The sequence below is a fragment of the Silurus aristotelis genome, assembly GCF_946808225.1.
Source record: "Silurus aristotelis genome assembly, chromosome: 2".
Taxonomy (NCBI): domain Eukaryota; kingdom Metazoa; phylum Chordata; class Actinopteri; order Siluriformes; family Siluridae; genus Silurus; species Silurus aristotelis.
The window spans coordinates 10,923,283-10,944,528 of record NC_139575.1 but is presented as its reverse complement, the minus strand read 5'-3'; the positions used below and the strand labels follow the sequence as shown (position 1 = coordinate 10,944,528).

At 37.9% G+C, this 21,246-nt stretch overlaps 1 protein-coding gene across 1 annotated transcript in view; it reads right to left on the bottom strand.

The window, feature by feature from the left end:
- Nucleotides 1–1,651: 1,651 nt before the first annotated feature.
- cachd1 (cache domain containing 1) overlaps nt 1,652–21,246 on the bottom strand; it is a 78,370-nt gene continuing 58,775 nt past the window's right edge. The window contains exons 10-27 of the mRNA XM_083565878.1: nt 20,754–20,903; nt 17,490–17,613; nt 17,265–17,382; nt 16,137–16,305; nt 15,428–15,570; nt 14,172–14,353; nt 13,733–13,843; nt 13,090–13,212; nt 11,667–11,766; nt 11,454–11,570; nt 10,479–10,639; nt 10,262–10,348; nt 9,623–9,739; nt 8,544–8,692; nt 8,189–8,350; nt 5,810–5,887; nt 5,545–5,646; nt 1,652–2,974 (exon numbers count right to left, since the gene is read on the bottom strand). Coding sequence (XP_083422004.1) covers nt 2,727–2,974; nt 5,545–5,646; nt 5,810–5,887; nt 8,189–8,350; nt 8,544–8,692; nt 9,623–9,739; nt 10,262–10,348; nt 10,479–10,639; nt 11,454–11,570; nt 11,667–11,766; nt 13,090–13,212; nt 13,733–13,843; nt 14,172–14,353; nt 15,428–15,570; nt 16,137–16,305; nt 17,265–17,382; nt 17,490–17,613; nt 20,754–20,903 — 2,441 coding nt within the window. The 3' untranslated portion in view covers nt 1,652–2,726. The remainder of the gene's footprint in view (nt 2,975–5,544; nt 5,647–5,809; nt 5,888–8,188; nt 8,351–8,543; nt 8,693–9,622; nt 9,740–10,261; nt 10,349–10,478; nt 10,640–11,453; nt 11,571–11,666; nt 11,767–13,089; nt 13,213–13,732; nt 13,844–14,171; nt 14,354–15,427; nt 15,571–16,136; nt 16,306–17,264; nt 17,383–17,489; nt 17,614–20,753; nt 20,904–21,246) is intronic.

Here is a 21,246-nt window from a genome sequence, read left to right as displayed (position 1 = left end):
GGCTCTAATGTGTCTAATCACAGCTCCATTAAAGGCTAAGGGCCTCAAATGACCACATATATAAGGGTTTTGTGAATCACAGCCCAGGGTTTTGTGATTTTTCTAAACTTTTCTTTTGTTAAAGTGCCAAAAAAACAACCCAAATTTTGGCCTTTCCACTTGATTCGAATGGGTTTAATTTAATCCATCATTAAAAATAAGTGGGACTTTAGATAATAAAAGATGGGCTTAATGTATTGTTGGTGGAAAGGTCAATAATAATAAATAATAATAATAAAAAAGCTTTATGAATTTAACAAACATCCACATTTTTACTGCACAATATAATTGTTCATTAACAAGCCTAATGGTTGAGTCAATCAGCTAAATAGGTTTAATGTGTTTAATATTACATGGTTTATTGCAGTTGGATTTTATTCAGTATACACATGATCATATTCTTAAGTTTTAGAGGCAGAGCAAAGGGGAGGATTAATATTAAATTCTGTAAAAATCTAAATAATAAACCCTGGAAAACCTGGCTTACGTGATACATTAAAGTGTGTATGTGTGTGATGCTAGCAATTCACTTTCCTTTTAATATTCGAAATAAATATTTGCATCAGTACCTTGTGCTATTTTATTTGTTAGAGTGTAATAATCAATGAAGTTAAGGAAACAGTTAAGGAAATGGAAAACCAGAGACCCTAACAGAGAACACAAAACTACACACTAGCAGTAAATAAAGTTCTGGATCGAACAGGAGACCAAAATCCATTGGGCAGTAATGTGACACGCTGTGCTACGGTGTCTCTCACTGATCACTGATGCTTCTGTAAAATAACACTTTGCAACACAATAAAATGTACATCACATAAAAAAAGAAGTCCCAAACAATATCAGTTCAAAAAGTTGTTTCATGTTTTCCAGTGAGTATAATAACCAACTCTCCAAGCAATATGACATTCTCCTGTTTGTACCTCAAAGGCTAGAAAGTTATCAAGTACTGTGTGTACCATGCCTGAATATTTCACCTTGTGAACAAATACAGGCTGGGCATTTCCACTTTCTGTGACCTTAACATTAAAGTAGGCAAACAAAATTGTTTTTTTTTGGTGGATAGTGAAGAGAAAAAAAATTTAGCCAATATATGAACCTCAGAACATATGGCACTAAGATTGTTTTTTTTTTATATTTTAATTTAGAACCAGGTTAAAATCGACTCATTATAAATGTGTGAAATTGAATAGAATGTGTAGGGAGTGTGTAAGATCCTAAATACAAGACTTTACACCATATTTAGCCTAAAACCTGCAATAAAAAGTTTTTTTATTTCCTGTTTTGTACTGGGGATAAAACCTTTAGAGATATATTGTTATTTTCACAGTATTTAATAGCTATTTATGATGATTCAGTTAAAAATTTCCATGTTTTGAATCCAAATGAGAGGAGGCTTCATTAATCATTTAAAATATACAGTTCATGTCCACACAGTAGACTTACAGAGTCGTTTGCTAGAGATAAATTATTACTGATCCTTTTTTGGATTGCGGAAAATGCAATTATGTGCTAATTATTCCTCCCTTTCTACACCAGCATCACATATCACTCATGAGCTCAAGCTTTATGAATAAGTAAATACAGACACAATAAAACCTCTGACACAGATGCGAACGCTGAGGAATGAACTCATTTATAAGCTACTTTCATAAAGGTCAAATGTATATACATGGTATAATTTTTTTCAATCTGGAAAAAAATAGGCATAATCATTCTAAAATCATATAAGCACATAGGCAACATTTGGATTAGATGGGAAATTTAAAGGAAGTGCAGGATTCTGATATTTCTGCTTTTCCATCAGGGAAAATAAAAAAATACTGATCGATATCAAGCTAAAAAATAAAAATAATAATAATAATAATAATAACAATAATAATAACAACTCACTCATTCAAGATAAAAATGGTCAGTCTGAGGTGAATTATAATGAAGGCTTATACACATACAGTGGTACATCTCAGCATCTTGAGGTCACTTTAAAAACGTCCAAAACAGTGATTGGCAGTTGAAACACTTCAATTTTGGAGATCCTTTGCAACATTACAGTTTCAGGAGAATCTCATCCTCTTTTGTAAATAACACGCTTGGAATGAACTATGCAGCGAATGAACAGATTCAGAGAAGCAACACATCTCTGCCTCCACTCACAGATGGCTGGTGTGCTCTCTCTCTTTTTCTTTTTTGCCGTTTGCTGGCTAATGTTCAGCGCAGTCACTTGTGCCCATTTTTTGCGCTGCATTACATTCTCACAGTAATGTGTGTGTGTGTGTGTGAGACGTAAAGTGCCTCACATCCCACTGCTCCTTGCTCTGTAGTCCGGCTCAAAAAAGCCTCCTAATGATGAGTTCAGTTAAATAAATAGTAAAAAAAATAATCCTTTAAGCTTCATTTTTTCTTTAAAAACATTTTTTTGAGATGCATTGTGGCACTTCAAACAAGTGCTAATCCGTGCCTCCACACCATTAAAAGCAGGTAAGTCCAGGATCTAGGGTTCAGGTTAAAATGAGGTTCATTCCTCATCACAGAGGATTTCCCCATGAGGCCTCGGCCCCGTCCCTTTTCTCCCTTTGCTCCCTCAGGAGGGCACAGTGCCTGGCTTTATGGCTCAGAGTGGAAGTGGAGGATGAAGGCAGGCCCGGAGTGAAGTGGCATTAAAGGTGAGCTCTGTAGGTGGGGTTTTGGCCTTAGCACTCGGCGTCCACGCTGTGAACGGTGACTGCCGCCTGCAGGTGGTGTGTGTGCGTGTGCAGCGGGTGGCGCGTGTGTGTGTGCCGGTGTGGACAGAGCTTGTGGCTGAGCAGTGCAGCGGTCTGGGGCGGTGTGTCCAGTTCCAGTTCCTCGTCATGATTTCCCACATCCACTCCTGCTGAGAGGGGCTCACTGGTGCAAGGGGGATTCTCACTGTCTTCTTGAGGACTCATAGTGCTGTAGCCTAAACACACACACATTCAGACAGATGTAAATCAAAGAAAATGTGGGCTGATATGACTAAACCAGCCTTACCTTTGGTCATACACATTGGAAAAAAATCCTGCAAACTATCTTGATTTCAACCTGAAGCGATGTTCACGGCAAAATATTTAAATATTTTTTGTGTTATCAAGTAAGCAGGAATGATTAATGCTTAAAAAAATCAATTCACATAATTAAGCATGACTTTCCTCACACGTTTGTAGCCCTCATTAATTAAAACATGCTTCCAGTTACACCTCTCTTCTTAAGTGCAGCTTGAGAACACAACCTCATTGCTAACTTTGGTGTGTATGTTGAATCTCCTCACTGTAACACCACCAGCTGGGATGCTATCCCGAAGTTCAGCTTTATCTCTGGCAGAGGAAACTGTCTCTAATACCGGCAGGCTACTTAAATGATTTTGACTTCTAAGGCTGCACACTGATGCTATACGAAATGTAAGGGTGTTTGTTTGTTTGTTTGTTTTAATGTTACTGTATGGATTATTCACAATTTGTAAATGCCAAAAAGTCATCCCATAATTTCTATTCACAATAAAATCATACTGAACAGTACTGAGTGCTATCTGTCCTTAAACTTCTGCACCTGTTTAATGTAAAGATTTAACCCTAAAAGCCCATGGATTTCCTTTCAGTCTGGTTCTACTCATGGTTTCTCCCTCATGTCTTTTCAGTTTTTTATCTCGTGACTATCACACTTGTTTGCCCATTGAAGATCTAAATCTCATTCAGACTGAAGTCACGCTATACAGCTCGTCCCCAAATTACGATGGAGATGTGTTCCAATCACCCCATTGTAACTATTGTAATTTGAGACATGCCCAAGAGGCTTAGCAAAATAGAGCAATTTTTAGTACCATAATGTACTTTACAGTATATATGTATGTGGGAACAGGCAGAGACAAGAAGAGACACAAGAGCTAAAATATGGCTTTGAAACACCAAAAACCGAGAAAAAGAATACACACTCTAACGCCGAGACCACTGAACTCTGTCGACCACTGGCGAGAGTAAGACAAGGCGGGAGATGTGCACATCCTGGCAGCGTCCCTGGCAGCGTATACATTTTTATTGTATCGAACCATCGTAATTTGGAGAATACCTGTATTCACACAAGCAGGTGACAAAGCAATAAGCAATCATATTCCTCATGTCCTATGATGTACACATGCATTTTATAAATGCATTGCACTGAACAGATGTCCGATGTGCGTCAGTCAGCATTAGATGGCGTCGCATCAGACATCAATGAATTATATCGGAGATTTTGGCACATATTAGTCTTGACACTGATACTCCTAACTGGATCTGTCTTATTTTAAACTGACAATAATCCTGACATGACATTGCCCTCGGTGTAAAGCAAGACATGTCAGTTCAGAAAAAAGTTTAGAGCCAGACGCTCCAAGGCAAACTGGAAAAAGAACCCCAATATTAGCACCTGAGCTCTGAAGGAGACGACTAATCCCGTGTCACAAAGGTTTGTAAAAAAAAATTCTAAAAGGCAACAGTTAGTTATATACAGAGCTCAGGGCGAATATAGGAACAGTGTGTTGGTGGTGCAGGAGCAGTTGGTGAGTCAGAGTACACTACACACAAAAAAAACCACGAATCAATTCGACCCTTTGAGCAGGATGAGTGAATAGCTAGTGGGAGGTGACCTTTGGCTGAGCTGTTTAAAAATACAGAAAAGTTTGCTCTGCTGCTCTAGGCTTCCTTTATTCCCTTTCTCTCTTTCGCTCCTTTCTGCAGGATCAACTCTTCACCACTCCGAGTGGAACGAAGATGGTGTTTTTTCTTGGTTAGCTACAAAAAGGCTTGGACTAACAATGTTTTTTCTTTGATTGCATCCTAAAAACAAGACCTGGCTACAGCAGGAGGCGATGCTTTTGTACCAGTGTGATTAAACTGAAACAGACCTGAGGCCTATTTATTTATTTTTTTTAACAGGCATAACAGGAAAAGACATTACTACACATCCACATGAATAAACCACTATTTTGATAGTTTGCGACTGCTTATTCAATATTGTTTTCCTTTTTTGTACCGCCTAGCTCTGGGTTCATCTGAGGATGTGCCGTTTCCCAACCTACTGAGATACTATTATGAATTATGGAACTATATGGAAGTATAACTATAAAGTTCCTGTGCTGGGTTTGAAATAGTTCCTGAATTGGTTTCCACTACACTGGAACACTACTAGAAAATCTATGTCTACGAGACATATAGCACTTAGCTATAAACCATTATAAACACTTGTTCCTTCACCAGTGTCTTATTTTTTACCCTCACAGAAAATGATCCAGATCAAAGATCATTATAAATAAAAATGTATTTGTTAATAAAGAAATGACAATATCCTTAAATGAGCACATCAATATAAACATTAGATCTGATCAAGCTTGGCTGAAAAATCATTCCACATAATCTGACCATTCAGAATAATGAATTCGGTAAATTTTCTGCTCATAGCTTTGTATTTCATAGCATACTGACCTCCGTTGCATATTATTTCTACTAACTTGCTTACCGTGATCACTTTCTGTTCCTGATCGACCCCAGTATCGCCGTCTGCGCTCAGGACTGTGTGTGTGCCTCTCGATGACCGCAGCGATAAAGCGTGTGTTACTGACTGTACGGAAAGTTGAGAAACACCAAATGTAAGCCATCACACGCTGTTCCAAACACATCTCATGTATACAATTATTTTGAGCAAATATTTCAAAAAGGATGCCGTTTACAGAATGACATGAACATGAACATTTTAGTGAGAAGACAGCGAATAAGGTTCCTACTTATTCCTCGGTCTTCGTGACTGTCATCATCCCTTTCATCACGCTCGTTGTCCAAGTTGGACATCCGCACTGACATTTCTGTAGATAAAGCAGGTGAGGGAGAAAAGCAGTGAGCAGAGAAAATCTGCTGATCTCAACACATTTCTCTTCCACAGCACTTCCACTTTGTTTATATTCATACATTCAAAATGTCACTTTATCTCACTTTCTGATTGAACTACAGACTGCTAGACAAACATGCAATCAAAAAAAAAGATAATAAAAGAAATAAAAAACTAATCTTAATGAGAACTGGACTTGTAAATAAACACTGCACAGACATATTTAATGTATTTTTCTCTCTTTTTACAAACCATAAAAACTTTCCAGTTACAAGAACAAGCCTAAAAAAGGGAATAAGCATCAGACAATGACTTATTTTTCTCTGCCTGTTAATCTCTCTTTATAATGGCATTAGCTGAAAGGGTCATGGACTCCTATTTAAAAAGGCTGTTTTGTTAAATAGCCAGTTTTAGTTAACTAGCATTTTTATAACAGTACATGAGAGACAGAAAATGATAAAAGCCAAACAAAACAACTGATACTAGAATAGATACTAGAAAATTACACCCAATTTACCTTACAAACCCCTAGTAGCCTTTACAGAAGCTTTTAATGGATGTAACTAAATGGAAGCTACACAGATCCTCTTATTAAAGGTTCCCTCACAAAACCAGTATTTAATATCCTCTAGTTAAACCTGGTACATTAACCCCTTGGTGCACTTTATTTAGGCAGGTACAAACATAGCAACTCCATTCAAGTGCAAACCAGATCAGTAAAAGAGATTTTGGTGGCCTTCAAACTAACTGTGTATTCTTTTTTTATTTTCCATTTCTCTAAAGTAATTGTTAAGCAATATTCCAAATCACTTATTGAGTAATTCTACCAAAAGTAATTTACCTAGTTTGTGTGACGACTTCTTTTTATCCTTCGTCGCATACCGTGACTGTCATATCTATATGATAAATGCTTACATATGTACCAAGAACAGTATGACCAACAATGTTTTTGTTCATCATGTACTGATATGTAACTCAATGGGCTCATATTCTTTACAGAGCTCAATATCTGCAGTCTTCCCATCATTACATTTTGGATATCTTCCACACACATCCTTGTGCATGTGTGATTGACATTCCCGAACTGTATTGGAGATACTGAACAAGAACGAGTGGGATGGATCAGAGAAAAATCTAACAGTAGTAAATGAATCCTGGCCTTCAATCATCAGTGTGTTTACTTTCTTGTGTAACTTGATCTCAGTGCAGGTTGTGATTCTAAATTTAGGATGATTTTTTTAAGCACTTAAAACTAAGGCTTGGTGTTCTACAAGGCTCTTTTTTAGGCAAACCATTCCTCCAGACTCATATATTTATTTACTATGAGCATTGGTATTTGCTAGTTAACCATGGAAAGCTGTAAAAATTTACCTGGTCTACTGGAGCTTAGACACTCAACTGAGCAGTAAGAAAAACAGAACAAATTCAATTATATCAAATCTCAGACCTAAACTTTCTTTCCGCTTCTCCCATCAGGGGTTGCCACAGCGGATCATCTGCATGTTTGATTTGGCACAAGTTTTTACGCTGGATGCCCTTCCTAACGCAACCCTTCCCATTTATCTGGGCTTGGGACCAGCACTAAGGCTTGTGCAACCCTGATGGTTGGGGGTTCCCTGACCAGGGATCGAACCCGGGCCGCAGCGGTGAGAGCGCCGCATCCTAACCACTAGACCACCAGGGAACCAGACCTAGATCTGTGAAATTCCAAACCCCAATCTTTCAGGCCAAGTTTATGAATCCTTGGTTTTACCACAGAAGGATATAATTAGTAGATAATTAAGAACATTAAGTAAGTAGAAAATTATGTTCTGAAGGTTGTGAAAGGCTCCAGACATGTAAACATGTCAAGCAAAAAAACCTCCAAAAAAACAAAGTGTGTTTACGAAACACCTATTAATTGAGAGGCAAAGTATTACGTGAATGCGTACCTACTGATTTGGAAATGTCACACAGCATTTGTTGAAAGTGTTGAAAGCAAAATTACAGCAATAGAAAACTGACTGTGTACTTCCAATGATCATTTTGGCACTGAATCCACATAAAATGACTTTTTACAGGATATCCACTGAAACCATGGGCATGTTGTCCAAACTGGAAAATATGTAAAGCTACCACTACCAATTTCCCTCAAAACTGTTTTGTTCTAGTTTGATTTTAATATCAGTGACATTTTTACATGATGAATATGCAGATTAGTTATCTTTTTGACTGGCTGAGACTCTCTGTCCTAGGCTTTTTTGTGTGGGTGTATTTGTGTGTATCCAATCAGACTCACCCTGTGCTGCCAGAGGTGACATGTGCTGATGGCTGCGACGGTGGATCTGGTGCCTGTAGGCGTACACAACCAAAACCAGCACCATGATGCAGCCCATAATGCCTCCTGCGACCGGACCCACAGGTGCACTCTTAATCATGTTAAGAGACGCCACCTCTTCATCTGAAACAGGGTAACAGGAAGAAATAGCGTTTAAGAGGTTTCAAGGTACAAAGTCCAGATGTGTATTTATGGAATTTTCCGTCCAACATACACTGACATTCATTTTAAACTTTGCTGAAGAACGGTGCTAAATAAACTCTTATTTAACCATATTTTTAATTTAAGTATTTCCCAGACGTCTGTGTACGCTTACCTGAACCTATGCTATTCATATAAGGACTCTTGGCCCCCACGATTCCCCCAAAACACTCCTTCTGTAGAGCACAGTAAGGTTTGTCCAGCTGTGTCTTTCCATCACTGTCTACCACGCACCATTCGCAGTCCAGCACACCGAAGCAGTCACTGCAGGAATACGTGTGAAATTTGAATGAAAGCATTTGTAAAGAGCATAGAAAATAGTTTTATAACAACAAAAATAAGTAAAGGATATCTTTTTCTTATTAATGCATAATATAAAAGCCATGAGCCCCCATTATAATTAGTCAGAGACATGGGTCACTACCCGGCATCAATCTGTGTACAGGTGTTTTCCAAAATGACAACAATGGCTTCCTTCCTATTGGTACACGGTCTCAATCTCTTCAGTGCTGTCTTTACATTTATCTTAATTATTTGTGGTATAAAAATAAGGTGGTGTTTTTTGTTGACTACGAGCCGTGCTATTAACTCTGAAATAAAAATAAAAAAAGTTTAGCATGATCTGTGGTTTTCTTTCGACTCCGTGAGTGAACTGTTACACTCGAAATCTCTACAATGCACAAAACGTCTTGTTTATAAAACCAAAAAGAACTGAGTGAAGCAGTTGCATTTCTTTTATTTCTGGTTATGTAAACAGGTGCATAGTTTTAAGTCCAGCATTAGCGATGGCAGTGCACCACCAATTTTGCAGTAAATGCTAGTAAAGTGGCTGTTTTTTGTACTAACCCGCAATTTAGGATTGTGCCACTTTATTTCATTTCCTATTACAAATACAACCTTAAAAAATCATGCCGCTATTATGTCTTACTTTGACAGTGACCATGTATAAAACTAAAATACTGCAGTTGCTATAGCAACCAAATTATGCTGCTTTGAAACCCATAGTGTCACTGGCTCTTGGTTCCAGACCAGCAGCACTTCGGTGATGGAACTGAGTCAGTTTTTCTCAGCCAAGGACCTTCGCTTTAGTGATGGAAACGGCACTGGCACCAGCTGTCACCTTGTCTGTGGAAATGATTGGTGTGTGTGTGGGACAGAAACTTGGTTCTCTGAATATAAGCTAAGCACACTGACCTGCTGGTGAAGCGCTGGCTACATCGGGTGTTGATGCACTGAGGCAGAGTGTCTTGCAAACTGGACTCAATCACAGTCATAGACAAGGGCTCTTGGTGTACTTCACAGCTTGGATTCCTGAACACATACACAGGCAAGTGTGTAACCGCAGTGTTATGGCTTAGATTACAAAACTCTCCAAAAACCTCCACGCAAAAATGAATACCCTTCGCAGAGCTTTGGAGTTATTAGTTAGCAATCATAACCATCATCCTCATCATCATTTTCCTCACATACACACAAAAACAGTCAGGCTTTCTTCAGGGATTTGTGGTAATTTTGTGACAGATGGTCCTTTAACAGCTCTATGCATAAAGGAAAACATTTCTGCTTAGCATAACAGGTGCATGTGGATTTACTCAGTCACAAACAAGAACATTTTATGTTAGCTGTTTGGCTGAAAAAGTCACCATTATCCTATAACCATATCGCACAAACATAGTAAATACTGTTAAGCAGCCTTCAAAGTTCATTTGTGACACAGTTAATAACAAAATCATGACGATATTAAAAAGCTAAAATAGGTTTTATCCGAATTATCGCAGCTAAACATCAAAGCTGCATAAAAGCACAGCTAAAAGCACATCTATGGGGATTTACCTGTTTTCTGCATTCGTGAGATTGCCAGTGCACTCATTCACCTCTAGAGGGCACTCACATGGACACTCGCACTCATTCTGCTCCATTCTGAGGAGAAAACAGTAAAAACAAGAAATTCTTACCCACACCTGAAAGATCTATTGTATGAATTGCATGCAGTAAAAAATATATTTTATATTACAAATGAAAAATAATGTAGCCAGGAGTATCAACGCACCTGTGGCAGTTTAAGCAAAGGCGATCCACAGTGCTGCATGCGCAGAAGGCCAGCGAGTCGCATGTCTCGTTCACAATGCCTGCAAATGCGTTAGTTCCTGGAATACGAGTGAGCCTGTACTTTGAGCAGTGACTGCCGTGAACCAGGTTGGTCAAATCGCCCTGAAAATCAATCACAACAATGTCAAATACAACAAACAAACAGGATTTATGTATAAAGCGTCAATTGAACATGAAAATGATTCATGTCTCTTATGCATTTGCCAAATTTAGGACATAGAAATAAGGTCATATATTTGAGACAGTGTAAAGATAATTATTGACAATTGATGATCTCGATTTATGAAACTAATGATCTCAGATGTGGAGATAATTTATGAGTTACTCATGAGCACCTGGTGCCACAACTCCAACTGACTGTATAATACTGTAAAAAAAAAACATTACTTATAATCACACTCTCTGAAGCGCATGACCTGTTTTTTTTTTCTCTGCAGTATTTGTCATGATTTTATGATTTACAATCACACATTTGGTATTTCCCACATAAGGATGGGTTTCACTTCTGGGTTTAACAAGGTTTCTTCCTCATACCATCTAAGGGAGTTTTCCATGACACATTTGCTCCAGGTTTGCTCATTGGGGATAAATACACATAATTCACTTGTATTTAATTTTTTGTTCTATAATTCGTATATTCGTTAAAGCTGCTTTGAGACAATGTCCATTGTGAAAATATAGAAATGAACTTGATTTGAGTTGAAGCAATTACTATCTAAACCACCAGATGGCAGTATGACACTACTTGACAATTGTACACAGAAACTATAAACGAATCATCGACACTGCGTTAACAGTGGATATGTGGTAGAGTGGAAAGCACCGTGAGCACACATTCACACCCAGGGTCAATATAGTCCAGGCAATTCACCTGCTTGCATGATTATGAAAGAACTACAGAAGCGTCTGCACTCACCACAATGCTGGTATTGAACTTGTAGAAGCGTTGCACTGTGCGATCACTGAAACTGTTGCATAGCTTCTTCTTCACAAAGTTTGGATGGTTGAGGATATCATTTGCCACCAGGGGTTCCTTCAAAATAAAATATTTGATAAAACCATAATTTCCAATTTTAAATATACAATCATTTATTTAACTATCCTCATTCTTATAACAGAGAAAGATTACCTTATGTGTTATATGTTGCTGTTCTGCTGGAGCATGGCCTTTTGGGTCAATTAAGGTGGGGTGGGCCACCAGGTATCCTCTGTCCTCCATAATAAAACACCTACACGTAGTGAAACCACATTTCATATCAAGAAATACAAGATAGACATATAAATAAATCCAAATCTAGATTCTGATCTACAACATGTATGACTGCAAGTGGATTCGATACAAAATGTATTTTATTAAATTTAATGCACTTTATTGCCCTGTCCACTGGTTTCGGATTTCTGATTGAATGCTGATACACAGATTCACACACACGCACACACAAATCTGTGTATATAAGATTCCAGTTTCCATTCACAAAGCTCCGTTGGTGACACAAGCAGTGACAACAGCTTACAACAGCACATTTTTACCAGAGGTGGTATAATAGAGTGTATTGTGAAAACATTAAGCTCATGGACATACTAAAAGGAAGGAATTCGAGTGTCCAAAGTCCTGGGTGCAAGGGGTGTGTACCACTTTCTTTAGAAAAGCTCAGATCCATGAGGCAGCTCACTATAGTCCTCACTATTGTCAAAGCCACACTGGGCCATTCCACTCAGCTAATCCTGTTTAATGGCTCTGGCACTCAGAACACTGAAAGAGCAAGAGAGCTTCTCAACTAAATGCATCTTACTTTCTCTTTTTTTCTTCGTAAAATTTTCTGTAATATTTGTATGCAGCTGCAATTGCTTTGGCAATACAAATGTAAAATTTTTGACATGCCAATAAAGCACACTTAAATTGAAAATTGAGAGAGGGAGAGAGAGAGAGAGAGAGAGAGAGAGAGAGAGAGAGAGAGAGAGAGAGAGAGAGAGAGAGAGAGAGAGAGAGAGAGAGAGAGAGCTAGAAAGAGACAGAGGAGGAGGTGTGGAGTACAGAGAGGGGGAGGGGAGGGCATGAACCTTTAGGAGGGAAAAAAGAGAAGTAGAGGGGGGGGAAAAAAAGAGGAGATGGGACAAGAGTGCTGGCACTGAACAGAACAGGATGTGTCTGGACTGCGCTCATAATCAGCTTATCTCCGTTTGTGTTTCTCACCACCAGCTCACATCTTATTTTTTTTTCCATTTTAAACACTGCTCACGTAATTATTCTTTCTACTTTATCCATCATTATTTCATCTACATTTGTTTTTACATCTCGTTTTTACTTCAGACTGTCAGAACAATTACTCTTCACAAACCACAAAAAAGAAGGGAGAAAATAAGAGTACTATGTAAATGCTGTTTTTTAAATACCCGCAAATCTGATTAGATTCATATTTTTAAAAAAAAAGGAGTTTTAAAGAGCTTCTGGCTTTTTTTCTTGGAGCCCCTATGAGACATAAAGCTGGATTTTGGTAGTCTGAAAGAACGAGAAAGAGAGAGGATGATGAAAGAATCTGGGGCAAGCTTACCGGATTTTATTTCCCCTGTCCTGGTTGCAGATGGGCAGTAGATCCAGCAGGACTTTATAGAAGTAGCGCAAGGTAAAGTCGATGCCCATTACTGCTACTGCATAGCCTGGGGCCATCTGAGAGCTAGGTGAAAGAGGAAAAATATTGAAGGTGAGAAAAGAAAAATAATAAAGTATAAATCACCTGGGTTAAAAAAAATCCTGCTTTAATCACTGCTTTAAAAAAAACAACTCCAATATAACTGGGACCTTCTCATAGTTTATTGTAAAACATGGGAAGTTGGCAATTTTACACATTGTACCTCTCAAAGAAAAGGGAATTCACAAAACTTTGTGTTACTTCATTGTGAGTATTGTGTTCTCAAATTAAGTGTTGCTTTCCAATCAAATGTAATAGAAGAAATGGCAAACTCTCTATAAAATCATTATTTACATGATATAAAATACTGCAAATTGTAAACAATTTCATCACATTCCTATATAAAATAAGCTTAAACAATACCATGATTAATTTTTTAGAAGGTTAACACATTACACAAATGCAACAAATGATCCCACGTTTTTCATCCTTTGTCAGAAAAACATCACCTCTGATTCTGACCTCATATGCCTTTCTGTTATCTACAAATACTGCGGTTTCTAACCTTGAGGCGTGGATGGTGTGACTGATGGTGACCACATAGCCTGCTCCTCCAACATCCAGGTATGGTCCAGTGAAAGTGATCAAACCAGGATTGGCTATAGCATGCAGATACCTAAAACAGCAAAGCAAAATCAATAAATCAGTAAATAAAAATGGAATCTGCCTTCTATACACCAGTAGTTTATAGTTATATGGATAGACCTGAGCTCAACTTTTTACTCTCTGTTTTAATTCCCTGCATTCAGGACCAGACAGTGGTGATTTAAAATCATTAAAGTGTTCAACTTTACATCTGCATAAAATATTGCCTTAAGAGAAGCAGTGCACCAGTGTCCAATACTCTTTAGTTTTGATGTTCATCACCAGCTCCCAGGGAGTCTGGAACGCTTTTGGTGTTGTGTTAGAGCAAGGAGACCTGTGCCCTCAGGCCCTAATCTCACCATTGTCTCCTGGTGGGGTCAAAGGCTTTGTCCATCAGCGAGCCGGGGTAAATCCGCAGCACCCCATTGGGCGTTGCTATGTAACGCCGTACAATGTAGCAGTTCAAGCTGCTCAACTCCATGAGACTCAGCCATTCGTCCGTCACATGACTGGTCGCCATCACATCGTTCCTGACAGAAGACTAGGAAAAGAGGTGAGGAAAAAAAACAGATAAGTCTGGTTTTACCAGGGCTCAATCAAACCTGTTTAATTATTAATAGAAAGAGAAGAAAAGAGGGAAAGATCATTGAAAGCAAAAGAATGGATGTGAGTGTTCAGGTCTGAGCTTAGAACATCACTGGCATGTTAGTTGTTTATTTCATTAAAATTCACCATAACTGGTTGATTCCTGTTTTACTGTAAACAAAATTGATAACGAAGCCAAATTCGCATCAATGACAATTACCTCCTTTGCTTTTATTTTTATAGAACTCTTGATTGGACTGTGGCTTGTTTTGCAGAGCAACAGATCCAAAATTGAAACGGTGTTAACTAGTAGAGTAAAGCCATGAAATTTTACATTATACTGTTCAACTGGAATTATTTGTAAATTAATAATGAATTATTTGATAAAAGGATGAAAAAGTATACAGAGTCAGGATGCTGAATTAGACAGCACTTGCATGCTTAAATTTTTTTTTGTTTTTTCTGTTTTTTTTTTACTTTTTTTGGCAATTAACAAGCTTGCTAGCAACCAATTTACAGATTACATAATTTTTTTGTACAAACCTGCATTCATTTGCTGTTGTTTTATAGATAGTTAATTAGATAAGTAGCAAAAAAAATTAAATTGATAATGTTCCAGGGTTACACTCATTCTGTAAATTTAGCTTGTGCATGCATCTTTTGCCATAAATGTGACTGTGTAACTCCGGCAACAAGGTGCGTGTTTTCCTTCAGGTCTGAGTTGGCAATGAGGCATGTATCATCATGCTGTGGTGTGGGTACAGCAAATTATTGTTTGAAATCATAAAAAGCAACCGCATTCCACCTATCATGCAAACATAGAAATACGGTGCCAAACAATTTCACACAAATCTTCCTTCAGTCCATCATACACATTGTGTGTGTGTTCATGTACCTCCAGGCCTGGTTTTGATAATGAAGAATGTGTCGTCACTCAGGAGACAGTGGGTGTTTGTGTTTGGGGTGTCACTAAGAGGGTAGCGCGCGCGCGCGTGTGTGTGTGTGTGTGTGTGTGTGTGTGTGTGTATACCTTTAGGCCAGGGTTGGCTATGAGGCGCGTGTTATCACTCAGGTAGGCTGTGTAGTGCTCCACCATGCGCTTGGTCTCTGGCTGACTCAGGTGCTCATAAGGAGAGGAGAAACTCCCAGCTGATAGCATCACCGTTGGGCTCTCTGTCAAAACACATACACAAACAGTGCTTTGGTCAATAACTACTGCACCATGAAAATGTGGCCTGTGAATTTAGAACTGTTTGTAATTGTTAAAACATATGATAGTGTTTTGCTGATGTTCCACATCTAAACAAGGGTTGTTCTCCTAAAAATAAGAATCGCAACTGTTGGCACATTGCTATTGATACAGATAAAAAAACCACTGCTATTATTAGACATTAATGACAATTATTGATTATTAATAATGGATCAGACCATCCAGATAATTGATGATGTGTCCTTTAGCATAATGTTCTGTATTGTTATATTTTTCACATTACTAATCGTTAGTTTGTACAGAAAATCAGTGTTAACAGTGTTGCATAAATTGTAATTATTTGTAATTAAAGTCAGCTATTTTGATCAGTCTATATACTTAAATTATTCATCTAGTTGTCATGAGAAAGAAAAAAAACTAACAGCACTAATGTACAGTACATGACTTAAGCACAGAATCGATTTGGTGACCATTCCGAAATCCCAGGGCGTCACAGTAATGTTGTGGTTTCAAGTCTTGGGTTGCTTACCAACAGTAGCGAGCTGTTTAAAATGCAGGCAGGAACTGGGTTGACCCAACAGGTCGAGCCGGTGGTACAAGAGCTTACTGCTGGGGGCTGTATTCAGGTTCTTCAACTGCTTCACGGGGATCTCGGGTTGAACGTACACTATACACAGGATAAACGAGGTGTCCTGCACCTACACATCACAGACCAAAAGCAATGAAAATAGTGTGAGAGGGGGGGAGGGTAAGAACTTTTAAATTACATCTAATACTCATGTAAAATCTGATAGCCATGTTACATAGTGTCGCTCAGAGCGTTGGCAGCAGTGGGACATGATCAGATTACCCAATATTAAGTATGCTAGTGCATTTACATAGTACACACATAGAGATCACACGCTCCGGCTTAGAAAATCTAAATTCACTTTGATGGCAAACATGAATACTTTCAAAATCAAAAAGTGTTTTATGAAACAGAATAAAAAAACACTGGAGCTCGTAATACAGCCACCTCGCCTGAAAAATGGGTTCTGGCACTAGGACACAATGGCATTCTTCTTTAGATGAAACACTTTGGTGGCATGTCAATGAGGTAAGTGTTCAGCAGAGGCTTCCACAAAAGCATTGTAGCTGAAATAAGTTTTTACTTTATATCTTACTTAAATGTACATTTAGATCATTTGGCAGACACTGTTATTCAGTACATAGTTCATAACTTTCCTTAAAAAACATATCCTCATGGAAGTGCAAGTAGGTCAGGGGCACAAAATTCTATCAAGCTAAATCCTGTTAGAAAGGAGTTTCATGGAGTTGGTACGACAACAAAAGCAGCACAGATTTTTTTTATTGGTCATCACGACACTGTTGGACAGCTGCGAAAAGCAGACATGGCTGAAATGATTATGATTTTTTATATATTTGCCAAGCCTACCAATTTAAGTTGGAAATGCAAAGCGGGAACCATAAATGAAGCCGGAGCCTAGAAAACGAGCATGCTGGGAAAAGTTGTGAAACAACTAAGTAGGAATGTAGAAATCGTCAATGTAGAAATCCTTGAAATGAACCTTTATAGTTTCGTGACTGGATTCTTATATAAAGGAAATAAAACTAGAGCATGGTATGCAGAACACAATGTTGGCAGCAGTGCCATTACCAGTTTCCAAGCGTAGCTGACGTTGTAGGCATCTCGGCTCGGGTCCCGCAGACGATTTACATGCCAGGACAGAGACGAGTTGATGGGCACAGAGATCACCTGGCTCCCCAGAGGCAAACTGACAGAGAACAATGAGGGTCGTTAATCATCCCAGAGCAGTCTATAAAAGAATCCCTACACTATTAATGCTTTATCACGGGTATATGTAATGAAGTAGCCTCTCACCTGAGGATGTTTTGGCGAACAGCGGCAAATCCGGGGATGTTCTCGTAGTGGATGATGTCTGTGTGTAGAGGGGCTTCTGTCATTAGATACGGACGAGTCAGGGACGGATGCATGAGAGTGAAACCTGACCAAAATAAAATCCAAACAATTTTATGTAAGAATTAGTTACAATAATTAACCATTCGTCTCGAAAGGAGTAATGTAATATCATAAATAAATAAATGACAGCAGTCTAGTAAATAACCTTCACATAAGTAAAAGTTGTTTTCCAAGGATATCAAACATGTCTTACAGAATTACCCCCAGTCTTTTATTTATTTGTCTGCATTCTCTATTGTTTTATTGTACACAGAGTTGTAAACCAAAATTAAGAAATTACTAAAATTCATAAAATGAAAACAAAATGTATATCCTTCAATTTCCTTCAGCACATATGCACCAAGCAGCAATAGAAAACAACTCCCCATTTTTATTCAAACCAAACCAAGGGACTACATTCCCCAACCACTTGGCTGTTGCGGATGAAGAACACAAACCATTAAAGTAGAGATACACTAAGTAAAATATTACTCCAGTAAAAGTTCGCCCCATTTAAACTTTCACTTAAATAAAAGTACAAAAGTATTTGCCTTCAAATGTACTTCAGTATCCAAAATACTATGATTTATTATACCTAAAATCTTTTTCTTGTTTTCAACTACTTAAAAAAGACAAACTCGCCCAAATAAGGCGATTGGTGTTGAGGCAAGTTAAGCGTCAGGAGTTTCATCATTTATTACTCTCAAAATGTTCTGCTTGCAGATCAACTGACACTAAAATGTATGTTCATGCTAAGTCGATACCACCAAGCGGCAATCAAAACAAGTTAAAAACAGAGCATGCCATCTACTTTGATTGGTTGTTTGCTGCTTGACCAGTTGTTTTTATCCACACACAGGGTTTCTGCAGGTTTCACAAAGTCAAACTTAACTTTTAAAAAGACGTTTGAAGACATTTTTAAGACCATAGGAATAAAATTTAAGACAAATAAAATACAAATACATAATTAGCAACTGGCTAGCAACAGCTCTAACCAAGCCCTAAATCCATTTTTTTAAGCATTTAATATTTATCGCTAAACTCGCAATCTACCACGTCTGTGGTAGAATCCAAGACAGATTAATGTTAATCCCAGAAAGCTGTTTGGCTGTTGCATGTTGGTCTCATTTGTAGTCATAATCCAGGGAATTATATGTGGACTAGCAAAAAAAGAACTCCATGTAAACAAACAAAAACATTCTAAAATTCGCATTTCAATGAGCATTAGAGGTTGCGTTACATGGACATTTGAAAACGAATACCTGTTTAAAATTATTTAAGACCAAGAACAGCGAATTTAAGACTTTTCAAGGCATTTTTTTATTTTTTACTATTTAAGACCCTGCGGAAACCCTGACTCATAACTAAAAAGCAAAATGTAGTAAGATATTTGACTTTGAATTGTAGTGAAGTTAAAGTAAAAGTCCCTCTAGATGGAAATACTTTAGTAAAGTACAGATACGCAAAAAAACCTACTTAAGAACAGTAAGGAATTAAATTTTATTCGTCACTGTCCACCACTGGCTGATACTGGCTCATGAACTCACAAGGGTGAATTCTTGGGTCAAAATGATAAAAAAAACATAAATGTATTTTTCACATTTTGCAACCTTATACCTTCATAAATAGTGAACTTTATTTACATTTGTTCTGACCATTGCTTTTATGTAAAAAAGCTACAGCTTTACTAACTGCAATGTTGGCTTCTATATCGATTCATACTTGCAGTGCGCCATCCTGTTTCTGTAACTCTACTTACTTTCTAGACCAAAGCAAATAATGGTTTAGAAACCATCAGAGGTTAAACAAGGAAAACTGCATATTCACTCATCATACAGTCATTATCATGTTTCTACAATTTATATAAGTTGCTAATCCGCCATGTATTGTAAATGACTGGTTCTCCACACTTGTGCTGTACTATTTAAAATTTAAATTACACTTCTCAAATGACTGAATCAGATGGCTCGTAACGTTCTCGCGGCACACTGTAATAAAACCTTGAATTTTACAGTGCTTCACGGCAACCTTGATAAAGGGGCATTTAATCCTCAGTGCCATGCCTTGGCTATGGTTCACTGTGTGTTTAGTGAGCAGCTGGAGAAGGCAGGTGCAGCGCTCTCTCTCACCCGGAGAGTGGTGCTTCAATTTCTCAAGAGATTATATGCTTAGCCTCATTAATGGAAATGAGACGGAACTCTAATTAACACCACTTATTTTGGCTCATTTATGTGCAATAACTTATGTAACATAACCTTGCCTGGAATTTTGTTGTGTAAATGATATCAAAAAGACATTTAAAGCGATATTAAACTGAGATCAAGTCTGAGTTAATCTGCTATAAACTGCCATAAAATCTAATTTGACATGCGCACATCAGTACCAACTGCAGCAGACATTCTAAGTAAAAAGATGGATGGATGGATGGATGGATGGATGGATGGATGGATGGATGGATGGAAAGATTGATCTGGGGGAATGGGGTAGCTAGTAGGGTAGAGAACGAGAGAAGGGGGTGAATGGATAGATAGATAGATAGATAGATAGATAGATAGATAGATAGATAGATAGATAGATAGATAGATAGATAGATAGATAGATAGATAGATAGATAGATAGATAGATAGATAGATAGATAGATAGATAGATAGACAGACAGGCAGACAGACAGGCAGACAGACAGGCAGACAGACAGGCAGACAGACAGACAGGCAGACAGACACTTCATTCATCCCAATAGGAAATTCACCAATTGTAATTGTAAATATATTGAGGTTGAATTATCAAATCTGATCATATTGATGCTCCTTTTATAAATTGTTCACGGTGTTAAGAGTACGTTTGTTTCGTGTCTGGCAACATTACAGCACAAGGTTGCTGATGATTTTCTACAACAGCACACCCTGTTGTGTTATATTCCATAAACACTGTGAAAAGCAAAGTCATGTTGGCACAGAGCCTTGAGTTTTTAAAAATTTTTTCAATGGACCGTTTAATTGATCTAACAGACCTTTCAGTGAATGTCAGATGCAGCTTAACTATACTAAAGGCCAAAGCTGTTCCACTAGCTATGTATGACAGGCTTGTTGTTGCCATATTAATGCTCATGAAACAATAATGCTGTATTATGGAGGAAAAGAAAAATTTCAAATTGACTGAACCCCACCACAGTGTCAATGTTCATACCTTTGTTATCTATAAGAAAGGTGTATGAGGCCAGCGAGTCCTGGTAATAGGTGACATCCTCAAGTATATAAGCCAGATTCACATCCACTCCTACAACTCCAAGCAGCAGGTTCCCAAAGTAGCATGGCCGGCTGACTGTCATAATAAAACCTAACAAAAAGAAAAAAAGAAAAGAAAAGAAAACAGTTCTTAGCATCATAATTATTAAGAAACAACAATAATGAACACAGTGAGTAGCCTGTTGCATGTGCTGAGGGATCAATGCATTAGAGGCATAGAACCGGGAATCAAACTGCTTGATCTGGCAACCCCTTTTCAAAAAACAAATTAGTTTCAAATAGCCAAGTGAGTTAAAAACACCATACTTGTCTGATACACTAATTTTCTGAGTGTATCAGACAACTACTAATAATAATTAATAATGATGTGAATAAATGATGTTTTATAGGAGAAAAAACACAAATGGAGGAATTCTCTGGTGGAGAAAAAAAAA